General features: G+C 51.2%; 12 protein-coding genes across 12 annotated transcripts; 6 read left to right on the top strand and 6 right to left on the bottom strand.

Annotated features, from left to right (window-relative positions):
* Positions 1-558: 558 nt before the first annotated feature.
* Positions 559-1,305, top strand: BBA_03976 (uncharacterized protein; the record flags this gene model as incomplete). Its single annotated transcript, XM_008599073.1, has 1 exon — positions 559-1,305. One exon carries the CDS (start codon positions 559-561, stop codon positions 1,303-1,305), a length of 747 nt encoding a protein of 248 aa, XP_008597295.1.
* Positions 1,306-1,707: 402 nt separating this feature from the next.
* On the bottom strand, positions 1,708-4,216 carry BBA_03975 (GTPase-activating protein GYP7; the record flags this gene model as incomplete). The annotated part of the gene is made up of 3 exons (XM_008599072.1): positions 1,708-2,015; positions 2,090-4,001; positions 4,058-4,216. The coding sequence occupies 3 exons, from the start codon at positions 4,214-4,216 to the stop codon at positions 1,708-1,710; spliced, it is 2,379 nt and encodes a 792-aa protein (XP_008597294.1).
* A 173-nt stretch (positions 4,217-4,389) lies between these two features.
* Positions 4,390-7,843, top strand: BBA_03974 (U-box domain containing protein; the record flags this gene model as incomplete). Its single annotated transcript, XM_008599071.1, has 6 exons — positions 4,390-4,481; positions 4,634-4,724; positions 5,026-5,081; positions 5,377-5,615; positions 5,653-6,019; positions 6,073-7,843. The coding sequence occupies 6 exons, from the start codon at positions 4,390-4,392 to the stop codon at positions 7,841-7,843; spliced, it is 2,616 nt and encodes an 871-aa protein (XP_008597293.1).
* Positions 7,844-9,003: 1,160 nt separating this feature from the next.
* On the top strand, positions 9,004-9,518 carry BBA_03973 (uncharacterized protein; the record flags this gene model as incomplete). Its single annotated transcript, XM_008599070.1, has 2 exons — positions 9,004-9,250; positions 9,379-9,518. 2 exons carry the CDS (start codon positions 9,004-9,006, stop codon positions 9,516-9,518), a joined length of 387 nt encoding a protein of 128 aa, XP_008597292.1.
* Positions 9,519-11,271: 1,753 nt separating this feature from the next.
* Positions 11,272-11,892, bottom strand: BBA_03972 (uncharacterized protein; the record flags this gene model as incomplete). The annotated part of the gene is made up of 1 exon (XM_008599069.1): positions 11,272-11,892. One exon carries the CDS (start codon positions 11,890-11,892, stop codon positions 11,272-11,274), a length of 621 nt encoding a protein of 206 aa, XP_008597291.1.
* A 3,573-nt stretch (positions 11,893-15,465) lies between these two features.
* BBA_03971 (Glycoside hydrolase, family 31) lies at positions 15,466-18,057 on the top strand (the record flags this gene model as incomplete). The annotated part of the gene is made up of 1 exon (XM_008599068.1): positions 15,466-18,057. One exon carries the CDS (start codon positions 15,466-15,468, stop codon positions 18,055-18,057), a length of 2,592 nt encoding a protein of 863 aa, XP_008597290.1.
* A 571-nt stretch (positions 18,058-18,628) lies between these two features.
* Positions 18,629-19,945, bottom strand: BBA_03970 (uncharacterized protein; the record flags this gene model as incomplete). Its single annotated transcript, XM_008599067.1, has 1 exon — positions 18,629-19,945. One exon carries the CDS (start codon positions 19,943-19,945, stop codon positions 18,629-18,631), a length of 1,317 nt encoding a protein of 438 aa, XP_008597289.1.
* Positions 19,946-20,473: 528 nt separating this feature from the next.
* BBA_03969 (uncharacterized protein) lies at positions 20,474-22,120 on the bottom strand (the record flags this gene model as incomplete). Its single annotated transcript, XM_008599066.1, has 1 exon — positions 20,474-22,120. One exon carries the CDS (start codon positions 22,118-22,120, stop codon positions 20,474-20,476), a length of 1,647 nt encoding a protein of 548 aa, XP_008597288.1.
* Positions 22,121-22,459: 339 nt separating this feature from the next.
* BBA_03968 (uncharacterized protein) lies at positions 22,460-22,899 on the top strand (the record flags this gene model as incomplete). The annotated part of the gene is made up of 2 exons (XM_008599065.1): positions 22,460-22,631; positions 22,718-22,899. 2 exons carry the CDS (start codon positions 22,460-22,462, stop codon positions 22,897-22,899), a joined length of 354 nt encoding a protein of 117 aa, XP_008597287.1.
* Positions 22,900-22,964: 65 nt separating this feature from the next.
* Positions 22,965-23,429, bottom strand: BBA_03967 (uncharacterized protein; the record flags this gene model as incomplete). The annotated part of the gene is made up of 1 exon (XM_008599064.1): positions 22,965-23,429. One exon carries the CDS (start codon positions 23,427-23,429, stop codon positions 22,965-22,967), a length of 465 nt encoding a protein of 154 aa, XP_008597286.1.
* A 521-nt stretch (positions 23,430-23,950) lies between these two features.
* Positions 23,951-25,032, bottom strand: BBA_03966 (uncharacterized protein; the record flags this gene model as incomplete). Its single annotated transcript, XM_008599063.1, has 3 exons — positions 23,951-24,452; positions 24,502-24,539; positions 24,700-25,032. 3 exons carry the CDS (start codon positions 25,030-25,032, stop codon positions 23,951-23,953), a joined length of 873 nt encoding a protein of 290 aa, XP_008597285.1.
* Positions 25,033-26,122: 1,090 nt separating this feature from the next.
* On the top strand, positions 26,123-27,510 carry BBA_03965 (aorsin-like protein; the record flags this gene model as incomplete). The annotated part of the gene is made up of 3 exons (XM_008599062.1): positions 26,123-26,325; positions 26,420-26,847; positions 26,918-27,510. The coding sequence occupies 3 exons, from the start codon at positions 26,123-26,125 to the stop codon at positions 27,508-27,510; spliced, it is 1,224 nt and encodes a 407-aa protein (XP_008597284.1).
* Positions 27,511-27,874: the final 364 nt, after the last annotated feature.

Below are 27,874 nucleotides of genomic sequence, written 5' to 3'. Positions count from 1 at the left end.
TTTTTTTTTTCTACCCCATCGTGCATACCAGCTAAGCAACCTTAACCGCCCAGTTAATTGACACGACGTCATGAAGCAGCAGCGACTTGCGCTACAGCATCTCGCCTCCCCACCAGCCCTTCTGCTGCAACAAGGGTCCTCGGACACTGGCCTCTTGCTGCCTAGGTACTTGAAACCTCCACCTCCACTTGTTGCGACATCAGTACAGCGAATTCAAACGTTTGCTTGAAGTTTTCTCCTCTATATCTCGAACCGCTGCCTACAATCCTTTGAATCGTGATTGTTGAAAAAGAAACGACGACTTCCAAGAGCCTTCGCCCCTCACCCCATCCGATACGGGGACACTCAGTGCATAGCGAGAAACAACCATAGCTTACCTCTACCATCTCGGTCACATGCGTTGACGAACTAATAACCGGCTCCGGATCATCATTCATACTACCGACACATCGAAGCGATAATATACACGACCTCTCGAGTCTCCCCTCCCTTTCTTCTCTCTTTTAGTAGAGCCGCCAAACGAACCCCTCACCTGCCGAATATAGCTATACATAAATCATGGCGTCGTGGTACGCGAGCATCGTCACCAAGACGTCGTCGCAAATCTCGTCGCTGCGCTCCACGCTCCTCTCTGGCGAGGCCGACGGCGACACAGAGGATGACACGCACGTGTGCCGCGTCCTCCGCAACTACTACACCGACAAGGGCCGGCCCCGGCCTTCATGGCTGCCGGCGGACCCCAAGGCCGCTCAGCCGCCGCCGCAGACTCTCTACGCCCAGCCGCAGCTCGGCTCACGCTACGGCGGCCTTAATAACTCGGCGCAGGGCGGCGGCGGCGGCGGCCTCCCTGCCTCGGCCAGCCTGGCAAGCCTCTGGGACAGCGGTGGCTCTGGCCAGCAGCAGCCGGTGCAGACGCCTCAGAGCCTGCGTGCGGGGCGCGGAGGCGGAGGCGGCAGCGGCATGCTGCATCCAAACGGCAGGGAAGAGGTGGCATCGAGACCTTCGCTGCCGGGTCAGCGCTCCGGTAGCTATTCAAGTGTGAGCGGCCAGGCGGGCGGCAGTGGTGGTGGTGCGACGGCGCAGGATCGCCTCAGGCAGAGACTCTGGGGCGCCGCGCGGGCGGCGAGCCCGGTGACGTCAAATCAGAATGTGCCACCTCCGCAAGGCGGTGGCGGTGGCCAGTATGATGGCGGCAGGGGCGCAGGATATAGCAACGGCGGTGGCGGCGGAGGGGATTCCTACGGCAGGAGATCGCCAGGTGGACAGCGACAAGGCCTGCCTAGCGGTCCGAGAGGGTACAGGTAACATGGCTTGTGGGATATGTATACAAAGGGGGACTGCATCGGATGGTTGGGTTTTCTGTTATGGTTGCTGCTTTGCTCTGCATTATGCGTTGCTCCTCCTGCGATTTGGCTCGATGGAGCTACTGCGGATGAACAGATCTTGGACATGGGCATGGCGGTATACTCTGGTCGTGGCAGAGCTGCTACAGGTTCGAGATAGTAATGTAGCACAACTCGAAAGGCTCAAGCCCTTGATATTACGGAGCTTGTGTTGATATAAATGTGAATAATAAGCAGAGATGTCGTATACACGTATCCACGTAAACATGATAATGAAATAATTACAAGTACAGCAAACCCAGTTCCCGAGCGCCGGCGCCTCTCGAACACGCCCAAAGGTTCCTCAAAGCACACTTACTTACTCTTATTTGCCCGGCATGCCATCTCCCTTTTGCGCCACCGTCTCCCGGGGCAAAATCTGCACTTTTCTGCTCAACAACTTACGCAGTTCCGGCGTAATCGTTTTGCCGGCAGCCTCGGCATCTTTTCCCTTGGAGCCGGCAGCCGCAAGCGGTTTCAAAGGGCCGTCGGAAGCCGAGCCCAAGGACTGGCGCGGGGCTGGAAAGTTTGCCTTTTTGTCAATGGCCTCGACAGCGCGCTGGAATTTGCGGAAAAGCGCCTCGGCGCGGATGAGCGTGGATTCGAGGTCCATGGTGCCGGAAAGTTCATTGACTATGGGAAGTGGTGTCAGTATTTTCAGGCGTGCGGTGATATTGGGGGAGAGAGAATAAGATGACAAAACGTACTGTACTTGAGAACTTCGTCAAAGGCTTGGAGATGCTCCATGATGACGTCGCGGTGCTTTTCCAGAATGGAGAGCGACACGAAAATGTGAAACTCGGCGCTCAGGAAATCAGTCCACAGGCGCTCCCACAGGCTCAGTATATCGGCCCAGGGAAACTCGCGCTTGTACCACACCAGGAGCATGCGGAAGAAGAAGAAGAAGTTGGTGCTGTCGGCCTTTTGCAGGTGGTTCCAGAGCTTGGGATCCATAAAGTTGACGAGCTGGTCGAGCGCGAGCAGCTGCGCGCGCATGCCGGACTGGTCGCGCAAAAAGTTGCGCTCCATGCGGCCCATGAATTCCTTGAATGCCCAAAAGGCAATGGCGTCGTCTTGGATCACGGCGTAGATGGGCGCGAGAAGGTCGGACATGCCCTGCACGTAGCCGAGATCCTTGTTGTACTCGTTGTAAGTGAGGAGCATCTCTTTGAGCTGCTCCAGGTGGACATTGGTGCCGACGTCTGCAAAGGGCGAGTCGGGATCGGGATGAGGCGTGTCTTCGCCAAAGAAGATGGGAACGTGGCGATCTGTGCGGTGGACATCCTTCTCGATGCGGCCGCGCTGCTCTCTCCACCACTCACCCGCTTCGCCTTCGCCTCCGTGTCCGTCAAGTCGCTCCCACCAAGCATGCTTCAGCTTGTAGTAGGCATCACGAAGAGATGCAACCTGGGCCTTTCGCTCGTCTGCAGTGCTGTACCAGTCATAGACGCCGAGTAAGAATAGCCAGGCTTCCTTGCGTACTCCGTCGTCTGCGTCGAGGCCGCCATGGAAGATGCGCTCCTTGACTTCGTCAGTCGTCTTGATGAGTTTGCCATTCTCAGCATCAAAAAAGGTTTTCCACTCCGTCATGGTGACTGGCTTTCGGCGTTGTTCGAGAGACAAAGAACTAGCAGCATCCAAGAGCTCAAACTCGCCCACATCGGTATCTTCCAGCTCGAGAACATCCTTGACCGTGTACATTTTTTGTTTCCTGTCGCGCTCGCTCTGCTCAGCAATGCCCATGGCCCAACGAGCCAGATATATTCTTGCGCTGTCATATTCGTCCTGCAAGTTTTGCACGTCGCTGTTTCTCAGCAGCTTCTTGACTTGGGGTGGTATATTTGAATTCTCAGCCAGATCCTGCGCGGCTCTTCGAGTAAAAGTCGTGACCTGGCTGAACTTTTCCATAATATTCCAGCCCGTCTCTTTGACAAACTTTACAAATGGGTCCATTTCAGCATCGCGACTGGCTGGCGCGCCTTTACCCTTGTTGACGGTCGTGGGGATCGATCCAAAGGCATTCAAGTCATCCTTGGTTGGCTCAATGAGGTATATATTCGGTTCTGCTGCCGACCTTTCCATCTTGACGTATCGCCTGAGCCAGCGCAAGATTTCGTCTGCGCCCCAAAACATCTTTCCAGCTTCACTGAAAGGATCAAATGTATCCTTGGTCAGTCTCTTCTTTTGTTGAATAGTACTTTGACATTCATTATCATGGAAGAACAAAGCGGGGAAGCTGTCGCCAGCTTTGGTATTGATGATGATGGAGCCATGCCACCATCCGACACTCGGTGGTCGAACTAGCAGCGAGTAAATGGCACTGACTGGCACCGCAAAAGAGTAGGCACCGACAGACCCGCTGTGAGATGTTACTGTTGGCGGTGGGGGAACGAGATAGGATTGTCGGGGTGGTGAGTCGCCATCGGATAGATCAACTTTGACGTATATGCTAGCCGAGTCACCAAGAGACGACTCGGGGACCCAGGCGAGTAGGAGATCGGCCGCGGAAGGGCTGGAACCATCGTTGGATGAGGCAGCGTCGATTGTCGTCTTTTGCTGAAGCAATGCGATGTATCCCGGTATATTGTCCTTGGATGATGGCGAAGGGTGTACATAGACCTGGTGTTGTCAGCTCGTGTACTCGTAGAGTCCGTTTGCAGGCAGCTTCGGCCTACCTTGCTTTTAGAAAAGAGCAGCTTTACGCCCTTTCCCGTTTCTGTATGTGTGATTGTATCGTATGCGCCCTCATCATCGTCTGTCACAGCGTAGTAACTGTTCGAAGGAGAAGCAGAACGTCGCGGATCGCCAGAGCCGGCACCAGGAGTCAACGTCATTGTAAGGTGCGGGGGTGGCAGGTACTAGCAGGGTCGAATAGCAGTGGTGGTGATGACCTAGATGGAAGGTGAAGTGAAGAATGGCATGCTCCGAGATCAAATAAGAGTCAGCAGGGATGGCAGCGTATTAAAACAGGTCTGCATGTGAACGGCCAACTTTTGGCCAAAACAGCATGTCGGATGACGACGATTTCGATGGCGCCCCGCCACGCGATGCCGTGGTGGATCGGAGGGGCAAACGTCAAGTACTAGCTACCGGATTTGGGTAAGCAGCATGGGCAAACTACATGTATCCGCTACTTCTCAGCCCTGTGAGCGTCGTCAGTGCCTTGCGAGGCAAAGGCGCGACTACGCAATCCGCGTCACGAAAAGTTTGGAGAGTAGTTTGTGTCTTGATTTCATGCGAGATCCTTGCAGAATGCCTTTCTTCTTAGCGTACTTGTTAAGTGCTGGCTTCGGGAAGACGGCTGCTTCCTCTAGCTACCCTGCAGTCGCACACCATGACTATGTAAGTCGGCAACGTACAAGTCAGTGACTAAGAGAAGTACTGTGTGCTTCGCTTCTCATACAATGCAATAAGTAGTTGATGATTCCATAATGAACGGAGTCTAACACTGTATCCACCATCTGCACCGCTCGTCGCCTCGTGCTAATAGCGCGCCAAGGCAGGCACGAGACTCGTAGTAGCACAGTTGGGCAATCACTCACCAAGAGAAGACAACAATTCCTAATTAGGAAGTTGATGTAGCTATTTCTCCGTTTCCAGGTAGACCCGACTCACTCCAAGTTAACATTTATCATTGGCATAGTGTCGTAGTAAGATCCGACAGCGTGATTTCACTCGTACATCAACCAGCTTCCAAAGGTGGGTGACAGAAAGACGGCACAATACTTATACTTTATTATCCCATCACGATTTATCATCTACTCTGTATTATCTCCTACCTTGGTTAGTTTTCTTACTACTTTTTGTTTTCATTTGCCTTCTTTTCCTCCACTTGCGAATCGCTTTGTCGCTCGAGTCGGCCTTTCTCTCCGCCAGCAGCTTGCTGTCTAACTTGGCAGGCTGCCGCTGAAACCGTGTTACATGAGGTAAACACCGACTCTAAATCAACAAACATATTACTCCTTTTCTAATCTGCCAGTCATCCATGATCAAGGTCGGACGCTTCCCAATCGGAATGCAACTTGCTCAGCCCAAGGAAAATAACGACTCTTGTTCTTGGACTGCCAGGATTTTCGGTGCCGGCACGCATTCTGTTCCCCCTTCAATATGGATGTGCCCGTGCAAGATTTACCGGTGCTGAAGAAATTGACTTCTGTGAAGTTGAGTCTGCATCCCATCTTGCAGTACGGCGTAGTTGTGGCCAAGATCCAACCGCCACCAGCACCCCGAGACGTATGTCAAGTCGGCTGCAGTATTGTGCTGGTAATAGATGTTTCGAGTAGCATGGACGACAATGCACTCAAAGATTCAGTCGAAATATCTACAAGATCCTCTCACCTTACAATATTGAATCTCATCAAGCATTGCGCACTGGCCGTTTTAAAAACCATGGATGACCAAGATTCCCTTGGTATTGTCATCTTCTATGAAAAGGCACTGACATTATACCCCATCAAAAAAATGAGCCCGCAGAACAAGAATGCTGCCGAGCGTACTTTGCGAAACCTGACGACGCAGCGTGGAACCACCAATATCTGGGCGGGTATTGACATGGCACTGGATATGTTTGAGGAGGCAGACACTACCGGCCAGGTCCCTGCTATTATACTTTTGTCGGATGGAGTGACAACTTGCGCGTAAGAAGAAGACGAATGGTTTCAGACTCGAAAACTAACAACCTTGAGCCCAGTTATCCCTCGTGCGGCTTGACCAACGCTTTGCGCGGACGGATGCCATTCAAACCCTCAATACACACGTTTGGCCTTGGACCCAACCACGACTCAAGGTTGATGGCTTCCGTTGCTAACATTGGTGATGGAACTTATTGTTTTGTTTCGAACATGGCCATTATGCAAACATTGTTTGTGCACACCATGGCAAATTTGCGATCAACATATGCTACTCGCGCGACGCTACAGGTAACTTGTACCAACAATATCGTCATTTCCGACGACCTGAGGCAGAGAAGAGATGACACCGATGACGGATCTCTCGCCTTGTATCTGGGAAACATACAATATGGACAGTCTCGCGACATTGTGCTCAAAGTCCAACCAGCTCGATACGAAGCCGCGAGTGCCCTGGATCAATATGTTGCTGCCACAGTAACCCTGAGACCGGTCTTGGAAGGGCTTGGAATGTCCAAGAATAGAAAGTCAACAATATGCTTGGCAGACAAGTCACGATTGCCAGAAGGTGAACTCGCCTACCATGCATCACGTGGCTATATATGCTCATTCTTGGCCGATCTCCTCGGTGCAGAGGCAAATGGTGACATTCGTATTCCATTGGTAGACTTGGAAACCAGATTGGATAATTTCGACAGCCTCATTCACGAGATTCCCGCGCAAGACTACCATGATGAACTCAACCGGTCTCTGATGAAGGATTTAAACGGTGCACAACTACAAATCTCAACTGCACTTGACAGTGACGAACATTACGAAAGCTGGGGTAAACACTATCTGGCTGGTTTGTTATCAGCCCATGCGCGGCAGGTTCGCAGCTCGTTTCAGGCCGTCGGCCCGCTGCAATACGGCGTAAATAGTCGATTGTTCAATTCTTGCCACCACCGTCTGACACGGGTGTACAATACTATGCCACCACCAAAACCGGCGGCCCAGGCGATTCGCAGTGGTACCTGTCCTACGGCGCACCGTGACGCGAGGGTACACAATAATGCAACTAGTCAGATGCACAATGTCACCGAACCAAGGCACGGAGGCGACGCCGCGTCGACCAAGCAAGAATCGACCCAAGTCCTTGAGAGTGCCATGCCGACCATGCCTGGACAAAAAAGATCTTTCGAAACCATGAACTGGAATCAGGATGGCCGAAAAGAACCTGACGACGACGGCGACAGCCAAGCGACAGCCATGACGCCCGGTCCCTCGCAAAATGCGGCCTGCTTTGCGCACGGCACGCCCTTGACGCTCGAAGCGGGAGTGACCGCTGAGGTTCAGGACCTTCGCTACGGAGATATGGTTCAGACACTCGCCGGACGGCGCCTCGTCGTGGGTGTGCTGCGTACATTTGTCGAGAACGAAGTGCTCTGCAGGTTGGGCGACGTCCTCGTTACCGCCTGGCACCCCGTCTCGTTTGACGGCATCGCGTGGGGTTTCCCAGTGCACCTCACCGTGGATCCGATTATGTACACGGGAGACGTCTACTCAATCCTGCTCGAGGTGGACCGCCGACCGTTTGCCCACACGGTGCTGGCCGGAGGCCTCTGGGGCACCACGCTGGGACACGGCATCACCGGCGGCGGCGAGGGCGCGAATGACGTGCGCGCTCACCCTTTTTTCGGAGACTACCTATCGATATGCGACAAGATTGCGGTACTGCGTCGGATAAATGGCGCGTATCAGTGCTATGGGGTGACGAGGGACAGGAAGACAGGCTTGGTGAATGGGTTCAGGACTTGCGAGGCAAAGCCTGATGCGAGTGACGCTCAGCCTTGAAACTCGGGTGTGTAAGTGGACTCTATAGTCTGGGAAATATGCATGAGCAACTGACGAGACCGGATCAGGCGATAAGATGATGAGGGGCTTTTTTGCCTTGTCCAGAATTTTAGAGTGCTGAGGATGAAGTGGGAAGCAAAGGTGTTAAGCGTTTGATGATGAGTCTGCAAGAAGCGAGATTAGAATTGTTAGCCATAGCTCATACACAAAATTCCAAGCTTTTCTGAATGAGCACTGAAGAAGGAACGTATTATGATGTGGAATTCGCCAATAGCCACCTCGGACGCAGCGAGGTCTCGCGGATGCTTGATGCGTAGCCAGGCTCGTATTGAGCTGGCGAATGAAAGCGTGCTATTATATGTACGCTGTTATTGATACCACACAGAGATTAGTGCCATAATGAATGGCTAAAAAGGCTGCAAGTAAGGAGAAAATACAAATGTGACGAAGGCAGGGACAGAGAAGAAGACGAGGGAAGCCTGGGAGAACACGACACAATGATTGAACCAGGAGAAAGTGAATTGAAGACCAATTAATCACTTCTCACTAGGGAATCCCCAGAGAGTCTATGATCCTATATTACATTTATATATTCTGCTAGCAGTCTTCCTGTCGGAGCAATGTCTGGCCGTAGTGGCTTGCGTACGGACATGTCAAACTTGCACAAAGAGCAGCTATTCACAGGCCCCAAATAGCAATGTTCAAGCTCATAATTCGACAAATAGGCTCTAGAGGCTTGATTTACGAGAGCTTTCTAGATGTTGGAAATGATTTGTGAGAAGACACGAGGCTGCGCTGAGTGGCTGCATGAGCAGGCTGCAAGTCATCATCCACCTATTCAAAGAAAGGCATTACTGTTCGTAAGGGTGGAGGGAGTTTTTGGCATAGTCCGAAGCAAACATGTGGAAAACAGTGAAGAAATGGCACAAACGTTTCTGAATGAGGAATCTAAAAATAAAACGACTCAACATCATGCGTACGCGTGGCGAAATGTTGAAGAGTGATTGATGGTTGCACGGTAAGCGATCCTGGATACAAAAGAACGGCTTCGCCTTGTGCAAAAGACTCATCCACTACAGTGATTGCACGAACCTTTTCTTTTTTTTGTTTTTTTACAATTGTTGGAATTTCCAAACACGCCCCCCGACGAGAATACAAAGATGAAGACTGCCGCCCTCGTCGCTCTCGTCGCCAGTGGTGCCCTCGCGGTGCCCCGGGGCAAGACTCTGGCCGAGCTCTCCCTCCCCGGCCCGCACGACTACAATCCGAGCCAGAGCCTGTATCCGCAGCGCGCTCTGCGTGTCATTGGGAGCTTCAAAACTGGCTACGACGAGGAGGCGTTTCGCGCCGAGGCTGTCAAGCAGTGCAAGGCTGAGCATGCGTGCAGCACCGTCATTGGCTACCTGCGTAAGTTTTTCTTTTTTTTTCTTTTTTTTTCTTTTTTTTTTCTTTGGCATTTCCCCAAAGGAGCGCAGCACATGAGCGAAACATCAACGAACATGACAGAGATTGATGAGTGAATAATAATGTCGCAGAGGAGCGCTCTGGCGTCGTGTACGGTTCGGCGTACCCCGTGTGGTTCGCTTGGCTGATTGGTGGTGCGAGAGCCACGGAGAAGGACTTTCATCATTCAGAAGGCATCAGTCACTCGTTCATCTACACTATCGAGGATTAGACGCAGCAATCGATGAGATGTGAGTTGTGCAAAGCGTTGGGGTGGGGGGGGGGGGCTTAATTATTGTAATTCACTGCAGCCTTCCTCGGCTGCTGGGCTCTTATTGGTCAAGATTGTCATAAAGCCCCACCCTTCTGTATTTCCTAATCCATAGGTAGGTGACCTGAGGCACCTAGATAGCTTGAATCAACCCGTCAGCAACAACACTGCAATTCTTGACGATATGTATAGTAATCGACCCTCTTGAGCGTCCAAAACTAATGTTTCCAAGCAAAGCCGTTGCTTGAGCATCGAGTCATGGCCACTTGAACCAATCTCCCAGTTTTCTATGCATGTGGTAGAAGCAGCTTGTCAGAACTCTCAGCCACTTGCATCAATGAGTCAGTAATCTCCACAGACCGGGAGGTGGCTGACGCGTTTCCAGAGCACATCAACCCTATTCCTCCTGGCACGTCGACGCCCGACATGTCGTACGTCCATTTTGTCGATGAACATTCCTGCGTCGATGTGTCTCTCGCCTGTTTGCCCTTGGATTCGTCCAGTGCAGCCGGGTTGCTGCTGGGTTGCGTGATGTGGATAAAGCCACTCTGGCCTCTTCCGCGTCCCAACTTTGCTTTCCAGGCTTGCATCCGCCCAATAAAAAGCCCAATTTTTTTCTTTCAATCACTTCGCGCGGACTTGCATAAGGGTTTAGGCGTCGATCCAAAGATGTCCGCTTCGCGCTGCTCGAGAGCCATGAGAAACTGAGTAGCAGAGCGCAAGGTCGTTTCGACGGCCTGTAAGCGACCAGTCACGTCACAAACGGTTTCAAGCCGCTTAACCTCGGGGACGAAAGAAAAAAAAAAGACGGAGCTCGGGCAGGTCATTATCAATTGTTTGATGGATTTTACTCTGCCCGAGTACTCGAAATTCTGCCGACATGCAAATCCCAGTCTGGGCGGGCCGATGCTGCCGTGAATCAAGACTGTCGTGTTGATCAAAGACGTTTGTCTCCCAGCCCAAAACGCTCCACGTCCGAGATTACGTAAACTATGGCAGTGTATAGGGCAACCTATGCTATGTTCTATGAGGTTTTACTATATATACCCTATCATATTTATTCTATTATCATTGAGGTATATATATACCAACAGTACCTTGACAGCCTAGAATTATGTTAATCAAATCTTCTTTATATTTGTAACTTTTCTCTTATATTCTTAAATTATACTGCCTAGTGACGCTTATTCACTACGCATATGAGCAAGCAGAGTACCACAATTTAGATTTTTTATCTATAATGAAAAGCTTTTCTATAATAAATACAGCCAAATGTGCATCGTTATTAGGGTTGACACATGGTAGTGGCAAGGGGCAAGAAAATAGATCAATTTCCGCCGGGCATGTGCCACATCTGAAGCGACAATGCCTGGCAAGAAGTACAGCAACGCGTAACTCGCACCTTGACAGCTGGTCTGCAAGTCTAGCTACCTTTGGCGAGCCAGAGAAATTGAATGCGAAAAACGGGACGGAATTGGCGAGAGAAGTCACGTTTGACTTTGCGTGGCTGCCTCACGGGGGCCGGGGGGGGGGGATCGGCGGTTCAGAGAGCCAGCGAACAGCAAAGGTGACGAGGCAGCCGAAAGAGAGTAAACAGCAGAGACAACGAGGCCAATGGTAAGCGAACAAAAAAAAAGGCAGGAGCAGCAAGGGCGGCCCCTGCGGGATCCGCCAGCATCGGTGCCGGCGCCCGGCCGGTGCGGCGTCTCAACTTTTACTGACTGAACAGGCAGTTTTCAATGGCGGTGCGGCCGAGCCGGTCGCACTCGGCAAATCCCTGGTCGCAGTTGGCAAAGGCCTCCTGGCCCTCCTTGGCGCACTGCTCGCGCGACTTTTGGCCCGCGGACGGCTGAGGCTGAGGCTGGGACTGGGGCTGGGAGCCCTGTTGTCCCGCGGCGCCAGTGGCCTGGTCGACCAGCTTCGCGACATCCGCCCACTGCAGCTTCTGGCCGGGGGCTCCGCTAGACTGCTTGTTGGCCATGCAGCCGATTTCTTCAGGGTCGGTGAATGGCTGGAGCTTGCACTGCTGAGGCACCTCGTCGGCCTTGCGCTCGCGCTGGCCGTAACCCGGCCTGCTGAGCGCCGGATGTCCGCGGCAGAGCAAACTGCTTCCGGTGTCGGGGTCGGTATCGGGCTGGCCGTCCTTGTCCAGGAAAACGACAGTCTCGTTCTCGGGGCACGCCGCCAGGGTCCTCCCGAAGAAGACGCCTTGGTGGACGCAGTCGTCGGCGCAGATGAACTGGTTGTCCGGGAGTATGACGGCTTCAATTTCGGCGCCGAGCATGGCATTGACGCCCGCGACGGCACCAAGGAGCAAGAGGGATAGTGAGTGCATGGTGATGGGGATGGTTGGGTGAGGTGATGTCGAGTTGAGATGAGATGTTAGAGATTGAGTTGAGATGAGATGAGATGAATGAGGTCGAGTTGAAAGTGAGTTGTCAGAGTAGCTTCTGCTGAGCCAACGTGCGTATATAGATATATATATATGATCTATATATGATCTATATATATGTATATAGATATATATATATGATCTATATATATGTATATAGATATATATATATGATCTATATATATGTATATACATATATATATATGCTGAAAAGGTGGACACCAAGAGAGAGGTTGAGCGAAATAGTTAGAAGAAGGCTTTGTTGATTATAATTTTACCCACGACACCCCCTTCTTGAAGTACTTGGCACTGGCAATCCCACAAGGCTTTGTGTTTTCATGCTGGATATTACATGGTGGTCTTGTTTAATGCAGCCTGTAATAACGCCGAGCACGTCTGCTTGCGAAGATCAGTAGGGCAGTAGGGCAACGAAGTTACCCACGCAATGACTAGTGCACCTATGTCTACCATGGGGATTGCAATAAATCGAGTCAGGAACACGCAAGGGCGTGTTTCGTCATGAGTTGCAATTCCTTTCCTCGCCGTCTCAGAAGTCATTATAAAATTTCTTGCTAATTTAGGCATTGAGTACTCTCCTGTTATGCTGTCGCTCCGAGCCAATAAACGAGGTCAAGCTTGGACTCGATTCACGCAATGCTTTGATATACTAGTCATGCGCCACGACTACTTTTTTCATGATGGGTATCAGGACGTTAAAAAGCTAATAAACATGGACGAAATCTTCAATTCTTTAAATCTGTGACATGTTTAAATGCGTGCTCGCTGACATCCTCCTCTATCTGGTGGAGCACTTCGTTGGGAGCGTTAGCCTGGCGATGGCCCGTCACGCTCTTGTCAGTAATGTGCTCTGATTTTATTTAGAGCCACTCTCCACTTTGCTTGTTGCCTGTTGAGAAATGCGGATGAGAAGCATGCCAGCAACTACGAGCGCCACCAAAGACAATGACTCGGGCCACATTGACGCGCGAGCCTCTCGTGTACCGAGGCTTTCTCGCTCGGCCTGAACAAGAGCGGGCCGATAATGTTCCCCCCCAAGCTGACGCCAATGAAAAGCATCGTGGTGGTGACTTTGCGCTTGGTGTTCGCCGGCCGTGTTTTGCCCCGGACAATGAGTATATGAGCGGTGAGATGCCGGGATACACGGAGAGGATGTAGTATCCGACGAGTAAGACAGCGCCGTTGCTGGGGTGCGCGGCCAATAACAAGAAGAAGGGCACAGCCGGCGATGGGAAGGAGGCAGAGAAGAAGCAAGACTATAGATTTCATACCGATGCGTTCAGAGAGCCATGCACCGCCGAGTGTCACAATTATTTAGACGGCACTAAAGGGCATGTTAAACAAAATCGTGCTGAATTTATCAGATCTAAAGGATTTCATGATGAGGGTTCTAAACGTTGAGATGCCACTACTCGGAATTCTGGATGCATGTAATCTAAAGAGTGGATGTGAGAGTAATGGCGAGTGGCTTACGAGACGTCGAGCATTAGGAAGAACCAGAGATATGTCTTCAAGTCCAGGAAAGCTTCTAGGACATGGTCCAACTTCTAGACGCCAGAACCGATGCCCATCTGGTTTATACAAAGTCGCTGAATTACTACGAGCTTTTCCTCGTACTTGAAACCTTGCCTCCATGGGTGAATCAGGTACGAGGAAGAATATGATGATGGAAATTTTCAACCGTAATATATCCGTAGAAGAGAAACATGCTCCGATAAGAGTGGAGGTGTGGGTTGCTCTGGCTGAGCCCGTACGTTAATAGACTACTAAGGTATAAGTAAGTAACCAACTTATAATATTATGCGTGGCGTAGCGAAGTAATTGATAATGGACTTAGCATGTTGACTATACCGAGCAGAGCGTACCAAGCGGCATTACGAGTAGTTTACTCGTGACGGCGATACTATATCTATACCACGGCAATAAACATTGGCGCTGCTCCGTGTGGGCCTGTGAATGGAGGCTGTGGAGGTTGTGGCAGCACCCAATGTCTGTTATAATATAATATAAGTAGCCCCAGTGGTATGTGAATAAAGCCAAAAGGGCTACAATCACAGATCCATTAAGTAATAAAGAGTGGCTAATTAGAGGTACTAGTAGCTACTAGTTAATATATAGACACTAGCTAGTATATATACGAGTAAGACAAAATAGTAGGCAATAATAATATCAGGCGTTATAACTAAAAACGTAGAAATAAAGAAGGTAGGCTTGATAATAGAAAATTACGTAGAAGTTAGATATAAAAAGGGAGGACTTTCCCTAAAAGAAATAAGAAGAAATAAGATGACAGTTAATAAGAATAGTAACTAGTAATTAAGACCCCTTTACGCTAAATTACTCCCTATTATGCCCCTTATTTAAAATACCTATCAATTAGCTGTCATAAATCACGAGAATATCGCCGCCGCGTCTAGCTTCCCTACTGATGCCTCAAAGGCGCGCCGAGGAGCAGTCTTGGCCGCCATCAGACCACCAAAAGTCCCTTGCCCCCCCCCCCCTCCGCCGTCCATGCTGCACAGCACCGCGCCCTAGCAAAAAGACTATGATGGAAATGGAACTTGCCAAAAGCGGAAAACTTGAACGAGGCTGGTAAATAGGCCATGACGGGGGGCTGGAAGACGAGCTGCGCAGACGTAGACGACTGACTCGAGCCATAAGAAACTCGTCTCCCTGCTAGATTGGTATTCTCTGATGAGGCTTAACACTGAGGCGTAGGAGAGCGTGGTCTTGTTAAGAGACGGCAGGTAGTAGACGAAGAGGAGGATGGGAAGCAGTCGTAGGTCGATTTTTGTGGAGGATGCTTTTGGTCATCTGGGGGCGTGACGATGACTTGGTGCCCAGCTTGTTTCAGAAACAGCGCTGCCTTGTCTTGATCACGAGCGAGAGCATCTTGCTTGCTTCTACGTCGCTGGGAGGATATGTTACATAGGTGGTGTCTTTACCTTGCGCCTGCATATTGGTGTGCAAGTTGGAGTGCTGGCCGCTTGTATTTCTAATGAGTTGTCTAAGACGGGATGAACAGCCCAAGGGAGCTTTGTTCGGGGATGCAGCGGTAATCACATACAGAACGGCTGAAGTCGTCCCCGCTAAGCGCCACCCTCGTCAACCGTTGTGTAAAAAACAATCAGCGCTTCGTCACATTGGTTTGACGGTTCCCCGTGGGGAAGAAAAGGCAAAACTATGGGGGTCGGCAATTGGTCATGGCGTGGGAGCCATCGGTGTTTGGGAGCTTCCACCGGTCGGCGGTCGGGTCATTTCTCCGCCGCGCAGCAACCTCGTGGGGGCGATGAATGGTCTTCATTCGCTCCCCGCGACAGCGCCAAAGATGCTGTTCTAGTTGCTGCAAATGACGGCCTCGGCGGAGGAGTCTAGTGCTGCGTCGCTTGTGGACCTAGATGGATACAAGAAGCCAGCTAGGTCGAGTTATAAAGTGACCCTTGTCGCTATTTTATAAAATGTTCTGATCTTAATCTTGCGTCCATTCTCTATTACACGATGCCGCAACAACAGGAACGAGTCTTGTCCGGGTGGGCAGCGGCGGCCACTGATAACGCGGCTGGTGCACAGGAGCCGCGAGTGTTTTTGTTGAGCGGCAGTGGCTCCGCAGATGCCTTTCAATTCTCATTCGAGACTCTTCGCAGCAATGTCTTTCGAACCCGATTTACATCAAATTCGCACCACCTGCCGCCGCATCCCAGCGCGCGGCCCATCAAGGCGGAGCTGGATGAGATCAAGCTGTCCGTCGCATCGCCATCCGAGACGACAAAGGAAATTGAGATTGGCGATGTAGTCGTTAAACTGGACTGGACACAATCATCACCGCTTCTGTCTATAGCATATACAGAGAGCAGAGGGAAGCCTATTCATCAGGACCTACCCTTTCGTGGATATGTCGTCGACGGGCTAGGTGTAGCTCACTATACTCGCTATAACCGTGGCACGCTTCATGTTGGCTTGGGAGAGAAGGCCGCGCCAATGGATCTGTCTGGACGCAAATTTGAAATGTCGGCAACTGACAGCTTTGGATACGACGTCTACCGTACCGACCCTCTGTACAAGAATATCCCACTACTCATCAACGCGACGCCGAGTGGTTGCGTCGCTACCTTTTCAACCACCCACACCCGAGGACACTACTCTATCGGCTCCGAAATGGACGGCATGTGGGGACGATACAAGGTCTTTCGCCAAGACTACGGCGGACTGGAAGAGTACACTATAGTCGGCAGGACTATAAAGGACATTGTGCGAACCTATGCCGAGCTCGTTGGCTTTCCTCTCTTGGTTCCGCGATGGGCATTTGGCTACCTTTCCGGCGGCATGAAGTACTCTATGCTGGACGACCCGCCTGCGTCCGAGGCACTCTTGGAGCTTGCCCGCAAAATGAAGCAGCACGACATTCCCTGCTCTGCGTATCAAATGTCTTCCGGATACACCGTGGCTGAGACGCCGCCCAAGACTCGCAACGTCTTTACGTGGAATCGCCACCGCTTTGCAGATCCTCAAGGTTGGATCAGGGAGTATCATGAGCTCGGCATGCGACTGATTGCCAACGTGAAACCATATGTGCTGGGCAGTCATCCAGAGTATGAGACGCTCAAGGCTGCGAATGCCTTCTTCACGGACCCCGACACTAAGCAGCCTGCTGTTGCGCGTCTCTGGAGTGCAGGTGGCGGCGAGAGCGGCGAGGGGGGACACATTGACTTTACTTCCGAGGCCGGCTTCAAGTGGTGGTACAACGGCGTGAAGAAGCTCCGTGAAGAGGGCATCGACTGCATCTGGAACGACAACAACGAATACGTGGTCACTGATGACAATTGGGAATGTGCTCTTGACCTGCCATCTCTGGATATTCCCAAGGAACTTCAGAGTCGACCGCAGATTGGCGTTTGGGGCAGGAGCCTGCACACTGAGCTCCATGGTCAGGCGTCGCACGACGCTCTCGTCGACGCTGACCCAGAGAGCCGGCCTTTTGTTCTGACGCGCAGCGCGACAGCGGGAACTATGCGATATGCCTGCAGCTCTTGGAGCGGCGACAACACGACGAGCTGGGAGAGCATGAAGGGATCGACTGCTCTCGGCCTCAACGCGGGCGTTTCGCTGCTTCACTGCTACGGCCACGACATTGGTGGCTTCGAGGGCCCTCAGCCTTCACCCGAGCTGCTGCTCCGTTGGGTGCAGCTGGGCGTTTACTCGCCGCGCTTTGCCATAAACTGCTTCAAGACGACATTGACTGATAATAATGTGGGCGACGTGATTGAGCCGTGGATGCACCCGGCCATTACGCACCTCGTTCGCAAGGCGATTAAGCGCCGCTACGTACTGATGCCGTATATTTACTCGTCCATGATTGATAGCCACCGCAAGGCGACGCCGCCGCAGCGGTGGATGGGATGGGGATATGAGGGCGATGCAGAGGTGTGGAAGAAGCCGCTGACTGACGGAGAGACGCAGTACTGGTTTGGCGACTCCATTGTGGTAGGGGGTGTGTTTGAGCCAGGGGCGACACAAGTCGAGATATATCTTCCGAGGAGCAGCGACACCGATGAGGGCTATGTGAATATGAATCCGCCGTACCAGCATCTCGAGGCTGGTCAGTGGGTTACCATTGATGCCGAGTGGCACGGCGCAGGCATTGCCGTCATTGCCAAGGTTGGCGCGGCGATTCCGACGGGTCACGACGTGCAAGTGCTCTCTCCCGGCGAAAAGGAAAATGTTGCCCATCTGCCGCTTGATGACTACCGGGCTGTTGAGATTTTTCCACCACCGCCATCATCGCAAAAGGGTGGCGGCGGCAGCGACGACGGCAAGTGGTATGAGACTACGTGGCACGAAGATGATGGCGTTTCGCCAGTGGCCAAGAATAAAATTTCGTCGTACACTTTTGCCTATACAGCAACGAATGAAACGGTTAGTGTGAGGTTTGAGAGGGATGAGAGCTCGGGGTTTGTTGCGCCCTGGAAGAAGATTGTTGTAGTGCTGCCGACGGGAGATGAGCGAGATGTGGAGAGGAGTGATGATGGTCAGGGGGGAGTGGCTGATTTGGGTCGTGATGAGCAGGGACGCAGAAGATTTGAATTGTCCTAGACAGGATGGTGATGTGAACAAGAACTGAAATGAATCTACAAAGTGCACACTGCTTTTGTGCGTAAGCCGAATCTGTAGCCGGCGCCGCCATCAAGCCATAAAGGTCTTGGCCACCCACCATTCAAAGCACCGAGCAAAATAATGAAGCTGATTCCATCGTTGAGAAAGATGGAAAGTATGAAACTTGAAAAAATTCCCATTCGAAAATAATTTGTCCGGCACGAATGAGCCGGATTCGGCTGCCGATTTGGTGTGAGTTCGCTCCTAGTCGTGGTGGAGCTCAATGTCAACTTGGGAGAGCTGCATCTGTCCTGCCAATTGGTTTTGCTCATGAAACGCCTTCATTACCCTCATATTTGGTTCGAATTTGTGGTCACTGGCTCAAGTTCCCTTTCTGGCATACTTCGAATTACCTCTCTAATTAATTTGACACATGGCCTGGCAGCTGAGTTGTGTGCACGGAAGCGATTGAGCTTGGGGAAATGGTGGCGCATAATTTTCGTCAGCTCCTCTTGTGAGCAGTTGCTGGGGCAGTGTTAGTTACAGCAGATTTGGCAAATCGAGGGTCATTTCATGGTACTGACTTGGGAACCCACTGATTGTCCTTGGAGACTGTCGCGTTCTCCACGGTTAGATCCTCGAGGTTTGGGAAAAGAGGCATTGTTGAATCCTCCAGATCAAGCTTGCCGAAATGTATTATGCCTGGCCACGTGAGGCGCTCGAGGCGAGACCAGCCGCGAGACAAAGTAGCCAGACAACCATCAGTACAATGGTCATGGCGACCAATATTCACTTCCAGTTCAAAAACATTCAAGTTTGGAAATGATGCCATCCATTTCTGGAAATCATCACACGCGAGGGGCAACTGAGGCCATGACTTGTCCTCGCAGATCAAGGAAAAGACTTCTAGCTTTGACAGAGCTTGTAGCGACACCATGTCCAGACTACAAATTGTTGCGCCTGAAGCCAAGTCAATTTCCATGCTTCGGAGGTTCTTCATCTTGGATATTTCTCGCAAGACAGGCACCTCGCTGTCATCGAAAACCATATCGAGCTGATGCATATGTTTGCACCACTGCCCGAGCAGAGGGGCCGCCATAGAAGGAACATATCCCGAAAATTCTCTCAATAGAGGAAATGGCTCAGGCACCTGGTCGCAGATGCGCTGAAAAGGTTCCGGCTTCAAGATCACGTCGGTGCCGATCCGCAACGAGAGCAGCTTCCGCTGGCGAGCGCACTGTAGCAGAGTCGCGTCCATGACATCATCTGTGAGCGGATGAAGTTCGTCCCCTGCAAACGCCTCAGAGTTCTCCCTGTCTCGTGGCTTGACGCGGAGATGCTCGAGAAGGGGGTTGGCTGCAATGAGTGCTGCCAGCGCCTCGTCTGTATAATGGGCCCAGAGAAGGTCCAGTCGCAGAGATCGCAGATTTTGGCACGTGCTCTCGACTTCATGCAGAAACAGATCCGTGATGCGGCTCTTTCGCAGAACCAGATGGGTAAGCTGCGGCTGAAGATAGCGATGCAATAATTCTCTGTCAATCGCCGCTTTCTCGTCCTCTTCACGCAACCCCGAGTAGCTGACCAGTGACAAGTACTTGAGGCCGCTGAATTGGATTCTGCGAAAAGCTTTGCTGTACTGGACCATCTTTGTGGGAGTCATGACCAGGCGACGAACCTTGGAGGCGAAGAGCTGCCGCCGGCTAATCTGAGTGCGGAGTGCAAGAGTCGATAGCGAGCCCGCGAACCATTTCTCCTCTGTGGCAAAGTTGAAGAAGTCGCGATTGACGAGAGAAGCCGAACCGAGGCTTTTCTTCGGCAGATGGCTACAGATGGCCTGGACAATGTGTGGCTGAGCCAGCGCCCGGGCGATGGGATCGGGAGCTTCCATTGGCGTCGATGTGGAACGGCGACTGGTGAGCGTATTGCGACTAGTGCGTGCCAATTATCAATACGACAAGTATCATCCTAATTAAAAAAAACAGGATAATTCGAAGTAGTAGGGTCTTGTTACGGATGAGTCGTCTGTGTAGGTTGAAAAACAGGAGGCGACCGTTTGCGAGAGACACGAGGAAAAATTAGGAGGGGCGCGTTTTTGAAGAGATTATTCGCACTGTCTTGATCTGCCGTGAAACTCATAAACTCGCAGCAGCACAGAAGAATTTTCATGAGCAAAAATACCGGATCTGGTAATACTAAATGAAGCAAGCAGAAATTGGTGTAAAAGAGATTAAAATCAGATTTCATATAGTTTGGTCTACGCGTGTAGCGCAGGCAGTTTTGGCGCATAATATGCTGCTCGGGCCGTCCCGTAGCTCTTCCCCTTAGTTCGACATGGATTTTCGTAGCAGTTATTCGCCATGTGCAATGCTGCTTTCGCCTTGCCGTTGGGAGGAACCAAAGTAAAAAGTTTCTAGTCTCACGGCGACCAGCCTTCATGTTCAATTTCATCTTCATCTTGGTCGTCCCCTGAATCGTCCTCCGACACGTCTTCCCAATCGTCTTCTGGATCATCCTCGGAATCCTCCTCGGAATCGTCTTCGGAATCGTCCTCTGAGTCGTCCTCTGAGCCGTCCTCTTCATCTTCAATATCCTCTTCCGCCGATTCATCAATATCGACATCATCGAGTCCAAGACACCTAAACACTTGTTGCGGTGTAAGGTTGAAACCATTTTCTCTAACCAACTCAACATTCTTTTCAACAGCCCTTTTCGTATTCGTCATGATAACAGACTTGAGACTGCTCGCTATTTTCCTGTAGCCTCTCGCCTTGCTCCTCACAGTGAGGTCAGACAGCATTGGAAAGTGCTTCTCAAACAGCCTGGCAAGGCTGTCCTTGTCTTGAATAGCCTGAGAAAAAGAAAGAGATTCCACGCTCAGCCACTGAAGACTTGGAAACGCAGCCGTTGTCCGCGTGTCAAGCTGTAGGCCCCGGAGGTCGATATCTGATGGGAGCAGGAGACTATCCAGATGCGGGCAGTGGTCGGCCAGACACGCCAGAGCTCTTGCGCTCAGAGTACAGTCGCAAATAAAGGTGAGTGATTCGAGGTCCGGGAAGTGTGAGAATAGCTGCTTAAAGTCGTCGTCTATGAAATCCAGGAGCTCAACATCTTCCACCTCGTGCACACGGCCCGGCCGTTCATGGTGGCAAATACAGAGCTTTCGCATCTTTGACAATGAGCGAAGCGACATGAGTTCGCTCTTGGGAATATCATAATGAGGCGGTAAAGCAACCATGAGTTGCGTCAACGCCGTCAGAGATGAGATGCTGGATAAAATGGGATCCGTGACGCTCGTCAGCGTGACTCGTAGAGCTGTGAGGTTCTGCAATGCGCCTAGCATCAGCGCGAACCCCTTGGAGGGCAAGGTTAATTCAAGTTCTTTCAGAGAGTTGAACATGTTGGTATTCTGCGAGGTGGCACTCTCTACAACTTTCGAGGGTATCCCAACAGGTAGTCGAAGTGAAGTGAGTTCGGCCCTCGTGGCACAGTGCGGAAACAAGCCCTCTGCCTGCATGGCGGCCCCTTCTCCAGATACACTGAGGGATTCCAGCGATACGAGAGACGACACAAAATTCAGGAAGCCGTCTGGTGTCATGTCAATTGTCGGGACTAGACTAATAATCTCAACTTTGCTTATTTTGGGCCACCAAACAGCCATGACCCTGAAGAAGGCGTCGGGCACAGTGAGGCCAGACATGCTGACTGCAGATATCGGACAAGACCTGAAAGGCTCGTAGGTTGCGGCATCTGTATCGCACCTGGGCTCATGAAAGTCAATAGACTGTATTCTTGGAAACTGTAGACCTTTTGCCATGGCAGCATGCTCATTGCGATTGAGGCTCAGCTGCTGCAGCTTTGACGCGTAGATCTGTCGCCGGCCAGCCTCAACATTCGAAAGGTAGTCCAATGGTGCATGGCCCCATAAGTTGTCGGTTGCTGGGCCGAACCAAAGTCGGCTCACGCGAGCTGCCTTGGCCGCGAAAGGAGGCCAGAGATGGGATAGTATGCGTTGCAGGATGTCAGGATTGCTGAGCGCTCGTGTGGTATAGTGAAAGTCATCCATGTTGAAGGGTTTATTGTTTTTGCCGTGACATTGGACAGAGTTGATGGCCGAGTAAACAAATACGACTGTTGAATTTTTGTACAGCCGATTAACTAGCTGTGAGGAATAAGGGGTCTGTGTAGTACAGTGGCTACCCAAAAGTGACGCGAAAAAAAAAAGATATACTAACTACCCTAGAGTAATAAAAAATAACTTTAAAGAGCTAGTTAGTTATAACTAACTAATTAAAGATAAATTATATTAAAAAATGTATACCATCCACCGAAAGCGACAGTGTCTGCCTGGCCGCTGCAGGCTGCTGCAATTGGACGTCAACTCCCCACAGTAATATAATTCAATATGCATATGCACAGCACAGCACAGCCAAATGCAAATATCAATTCGTCGCTCTACGGCTGCGGCACAAATGGTGGTCAGATGGGTGTGACTGCGGACTTGAGCAACCCGCTGTACAACGCGCCGGAGTACAAGAACAGTGGCGCGAAGCCGGAGGGAATCATCATCAAGATTGGTCAGAGCTCCAACGAAGAAAATAGAAAGTTTACAGAATCAGTATTAGTATTGTTCCAGACATTTAGCTAGCCTACAATTCACAAGTTGCGCGCCTACCTGATCACCTAGTCCTCCGCACTCTTACATTTGACAGCAGTATCGCCAAACCGCAGAAACCAGACACAGAAAATATCGACCACGCGCCAAAATCACCAGGCATTCTGTTTTCGGTTCATTTTCGTACCGCATGGTCCAGCAATATCACAGGGCTCTCGTCGTCCAAGTAGAATCAATATAGATTGAGCTTTCAATACCTAGTATGGATAAAAAATCCATCCCTAAAGCGATCCATTCACACCTCCACCTTGGAGATCATAGTCATTTGGCGGCACTTGGCGACATCCCACCGCCCAGGCGGCTCGACCACCATGCTACCCGTCTCATTCAACTTCTTCGCACCATACGAATTCAGCCACGTGAACGAGACCACGACCTCCTTTCCGTCCTGACCTCCCCAATCGATCCTTGCGAATCCACCCTCGCCCTCGGGCGTGTAGGGGATATAGCTTCGGCACGCCTCCCATCCGAAGCCCAGCCCCAGGCCTGAGCAGTGGGAGTCAAACTGCCGGGCAAAGGGATTTGCGTAGGGGTCTCCAGAGTTTCGGAGCTCGCCGTTGATGTAGAATTCTTGGTTGCAGCCGCCATTTCCGCAGTTCTGCTTCATGCGCTGGACGTTCCAGGCGGTGGTGCTTGTCTCTGCGCCGTACACGAGAGTGGCGGCAGGTGCCAGTGCAAGAAGAGATGTGAGAAAATGCATTTGTAAAATGGCTTACAAGTCAGGTCATGGAGAGGGGCAATGCGGATTTAATTCTACTCTTTGTTTGAAGAAGCGTGTCGACGGCGCCTTATATAGCTGTCGATGTTTTCAGGCAAGCCAACCAGCGTGGAATATGTAATATTTCATGCAATGTAGTCATAATGGATAAGGTAATACATTTAATATCATGTGGTGTGATGGAGACTTTTGACAATTTTTGACAGTACTGGAACGTTGCCAACGGAAAGCTGCGGCTACAGACGTCTTGCAGTCCTGCGGAGGCTGATAATTTTTAACCCGCCGTATTATGGACTTTTACCCCGCGCAGGCCTGTAAGTGGCTGTTTTCTCGGCAGATTAGTAGGCAGGCAGCTTACTAGGTATCTTTAGATCCTTCGCAAGATGCAGGCAACCTAATGCTTTACTGACTTGTTGATGCATTTATTAGGATGACTCTAGGGGCAACCTTGGGCAGCCACGTCTTCTCTCCTTTGCGTACCTAGCCTGTTCCAGTTTCTCATCTCAGACAAGCTCATCCTTATGCAACATCTCCCAAATACGACGCACTGCGTCTTGTGGCGTCGCTAGGCTTATAGTCGAGATGCGAATCACCACGTCCGGACAGGCTACCGCGGTCGATGGCTCGTCTAGCTTCTGGAGGAGGGCCGCGGGCACCCAGCTTTGGTAGCAGTACAGCTGCAGCGCGCCGACGCCCCCAACAGCGAGCAAGAGCACCTTCCAGCCTGGCGCTTCAGGAGATGACCTTCTATGCGCTTGCGCCAGCGCGATAAGCAGGCTACAAATATACGGACCCTTGCAGGCTATTGTGGGCTGCAGCGCCTTTTCCTTCTTGAGCCTCACGACAAACCCAGCACCGTAGTTTTGACTAGCCCTCTGTTTACCGCCGTGCACCCACTTATGTCGCGTTTTAGATATCGCGTCAAAGTTGATAGAAATCATCATCTGACCTCGTGTCTTTGCCGTCCATACGCCCTGAACGTGTAAACGGCAAACAATCTCCCCTCTAAATTGCATCTCAATTCGGTCCCAATTCCTACCACACGAGCGTTAACTTTAGATCATCCTTTGCCTCTTTCTTGTAGAGACGTACCTAGTTCGCGTTAGCCCATAGCTCTGTAGCAAAGTGGCCATCGCTATTCTCTGTAGGTCCTCGCCCCAGCCAACCAAGCATTCTATCGCACGGAGACCGTCTTTCACATCCAAGGGAGGTCTGTCGCCCGCCACTGTTTATCGTCCACATGGGAACCAACTTGGGCGTCGCCACTGCCCTGGCGGCTGGGAGGTATTTTCGCGAAGCGAAAGTGGACGCCTAGTAGCTCCAGGTGGTATGGCGTCCAGGCGATCGGGTGCACGTAGAGACGACGTCGACACTCGCCTCGCATGGCGGCATCGAGAGACAGTATGATAGCGTTGCGAGGGCCCCGTTGGTCGTGTCGCGCAGCTCGAGTGCAGTGGCGCTTTGCGGCAGGCGCATTGATGATGTTTGGCACCTCAACGGCATCGTATTTGGAGGGCACTGGCGGAAACTTGACCTCGTCATGATCCGGCGTAAATTCGTCTGGTGCTGCTGCCATGTGACCCATTTTGCTGATGATGGCGGCGCGCTGTCCGAGGTGTTATCGAGAGTCTTTGCTTTCTTTTCAGCCGCAATGGAGTTGGCTGCTGCAGAAGAAAGGAGAGGTGACACTGCTGACAGAAGCATACTTCCGACATGGCCATTTTTTCTCCGTTTGATCGAACCCCAAAATTGATAATGTTCGATTTGACATGTTATAACGTAGCCGAAGAACACTATAAATACATAATAATAAATTCTAAGATAAATTCAGTATTTTAATTTATACCTGAACAAATAGGATTTATATAAGTTGTTAGTTATATGTGATTTAATTAGTTAACTAATGTCATTTTTTAATTTGCTTTTTATATATTTTTGTATTTTTTTTATTAAATAATGAAAATCAAAATTCAATCTTTACCTGCCCACCGGCGTGGCCGCTAAAAGGCGTGGCTGCCGATACCCGGGTATGCCGGCATGCGATGCGGGAAAAGGACGATGCGCTAAAATCATTTGAGCAGGTGAGTGATTTCTATTCCGTTACGAGTCTCTACAAATACGTGCCTTAGTACCACCTAGTGTCGTCGGCACGGCACAACTCTTTACCCTCCTGCTGTCTTTGGCAAAGTGTTCTCGTATTGTAAGCGAGCTAACTTGGGTAGCCGGTTTCCGCGCTTCAAGATGGTGCTGAGAGCGATATGTAGCCAAGAGCAGATCAACCATGGGGAGATGAACCGATTCAAGTCAATGCAACCCCTCGCGAGGACCATGCACTTCATGCACTGGTAACATGAACAACGGGCTCTGTACAGACCGCGACTTGTCAAGAGACGCTTCATCAACACGAGGCAGAATCGTTTCAGCTTGCACGGCAGAGTCGCATTCAAAATACCTATACGAGAACTTGGATAGTAATCCGCAGCCGGCTCTTTGCACAAGTTTTCTGTTTGTCCATGCAAGTGTAGAGTTTGACTTGCTCGTGCTTGCAAGGCGTCATACTAATCGGTGCTTCCAATCGCAGACATACAGATATATACATATAAATATGATGCCTTTTCGCAATTTGTCGTTTCACAAACGCAGTACGAGTCATCCCGTACGAATTCCGTGTCAAAATGAGATTTACTTCTGTCTTGCTCAGCTGTCTGTCTGCTGGGGCCCTCGCCGCGCCCGTGGCTGATGACTCTGTTGTAAAGAGCCACGCGCTCAGCAACAGCTGGCAGAACGAGGGAAGCCTCCCCGATGACACCCAGATCCCTGTTCGCATTGCCCTAAAGCAAAGCAACCTGGACAAGGGTATGGACTATCTTTTGACAGTGTAAGAAACGATCCTGGAGGGCTTCATTTTTCTCCCTTCCCGCGACTCTGCACAAGCTCAAAACTAATCACACGGGTCATTGCACGCGTGCCAGGTCGGATCCTGAATCCCCCAAGTACGGTCAGCACTTTACGAAGCAGCAAGTCATCGACCTCTTTGCCCCCGCGGACAGCACTGTTGATGCAGTCAAGAAATGGCTTGTCGGATCGGGCGTCCCAGCTTCCGCCATCACCACCTCCAATAGCAAGGGATTCCTCGACTTTGTCACCACGGCTGGCGAGCTGAACAAGCTGCTTCAGGGCAATTACAAAGTCTTTAACCACGTCAACGGCAAGAGCTCTCAGATCATGTCAGAGAATTACACCATCCCCGGCGCAGTCTCTTCTCACATTGACTTTATTGCCCCCGCCCTGGGATTACCCAGCAAAACATCCAAAAGTCGCCGCTTTGCACCTGTCCCGTCGCCGGTCAAGCCGACTCCGCTCCCGCAGGAAATAGTCCGGGAGCTCACGGCCGCGCCAAGTAAGCAGCACTGATAGATTGACCACGATTGGTCTTATCGAAAGATTGAAACTGACCCAGCCTTTGAAAGACGACACTAATAGATGCGCCGACTACGTCACCCCCAAGTGTATCAAGGCCATGTACAATATTCCCGACGGTAAACTGAGCAACCCTAGCAACCGCCTGGGCCTATTCGAATCCGACGATGAGCTTTTCCAGCAAGGAGACTTGAGCACATTCTTTGCTCTTTTTGCGGCTTATATTCCGGCTACATTTACCCCCAAAGTCGATCTCATCAATTTCGGTAACAGCAAACCCAATGCGGCAAACGCTGAGGGTGAGGCTGCCCTCGACTTTGACGTATCGTATCCGGTCATATACCCGCAGAACATTGAGCTGTTTCAAGCAAAAGGTAATTTCAACTACTTTAAACGCACTTTTGGCATTTTCAACCAGTTCCTGGACGGTGTGGATGGCAGCTACTGCACCTTTTCGTCGCACAATTACACTGGCGACGACCCTAGCATCGACGGACCGCAGAGCACCCAGTGCGGCACTTTCAAGCCCACCAATGTCATTTCCTTCTCATACGGCTGGGATGAGGCGGATTACCCTGCTGGTTATCTCGAGGCAAGTAGTCTTACTCTTTGCTGTCACACTGTAATCATCTGCGGTGCCTAACCATTTTTCCTTCAGCGCCAATGCGATGAATTTATGAAACTGGGCCTTCAGGGAACGACTCTTGTATTTTCCAGCGGCGATTCCGGTGTCGTAGGTAAGGAAGGCTGCCTTGGAAAGAACCAGGACATTTTTTCGCCAGCGGTCGGCGCGGCCTGTCCTTTTGTGACGACTGTTGGCTCGACCCAGCTAGCATCTGGTCAGCAGGTTGGCTCTGCTGAGCAGGTTACCACGAGCTTTAGTCCTGGTGGCGGATTCAGCAACATTTGGGATACTCCTACCTATCAGCAAAGCGCGGTTTCCAGGTAAGCAAGCCCCCTGCAAAACGACTCTGAAGGGACTTATGGTTTCAAAAAAAAAAAAAAAA

Source organism: Beauveria bassiana (assembly GCF_000280675.1).
Source record: "Beauveria bassiana ARSEF 2860 unplaced genomic scaffold BBA_S00008, whole genome shotgun sequence".
Taxonomy (NCBI): Eukaryota; Fungi; Ascomycota; class Sordariomycetes; order Hypocreales; family Cordycipitaceae; genus Beauveria; species Beauveria bassiana.
Note: the sequence above shows the minus strand (reverse complement) of the source record. Positions and strands in the feature narration are given on the sequence as shown.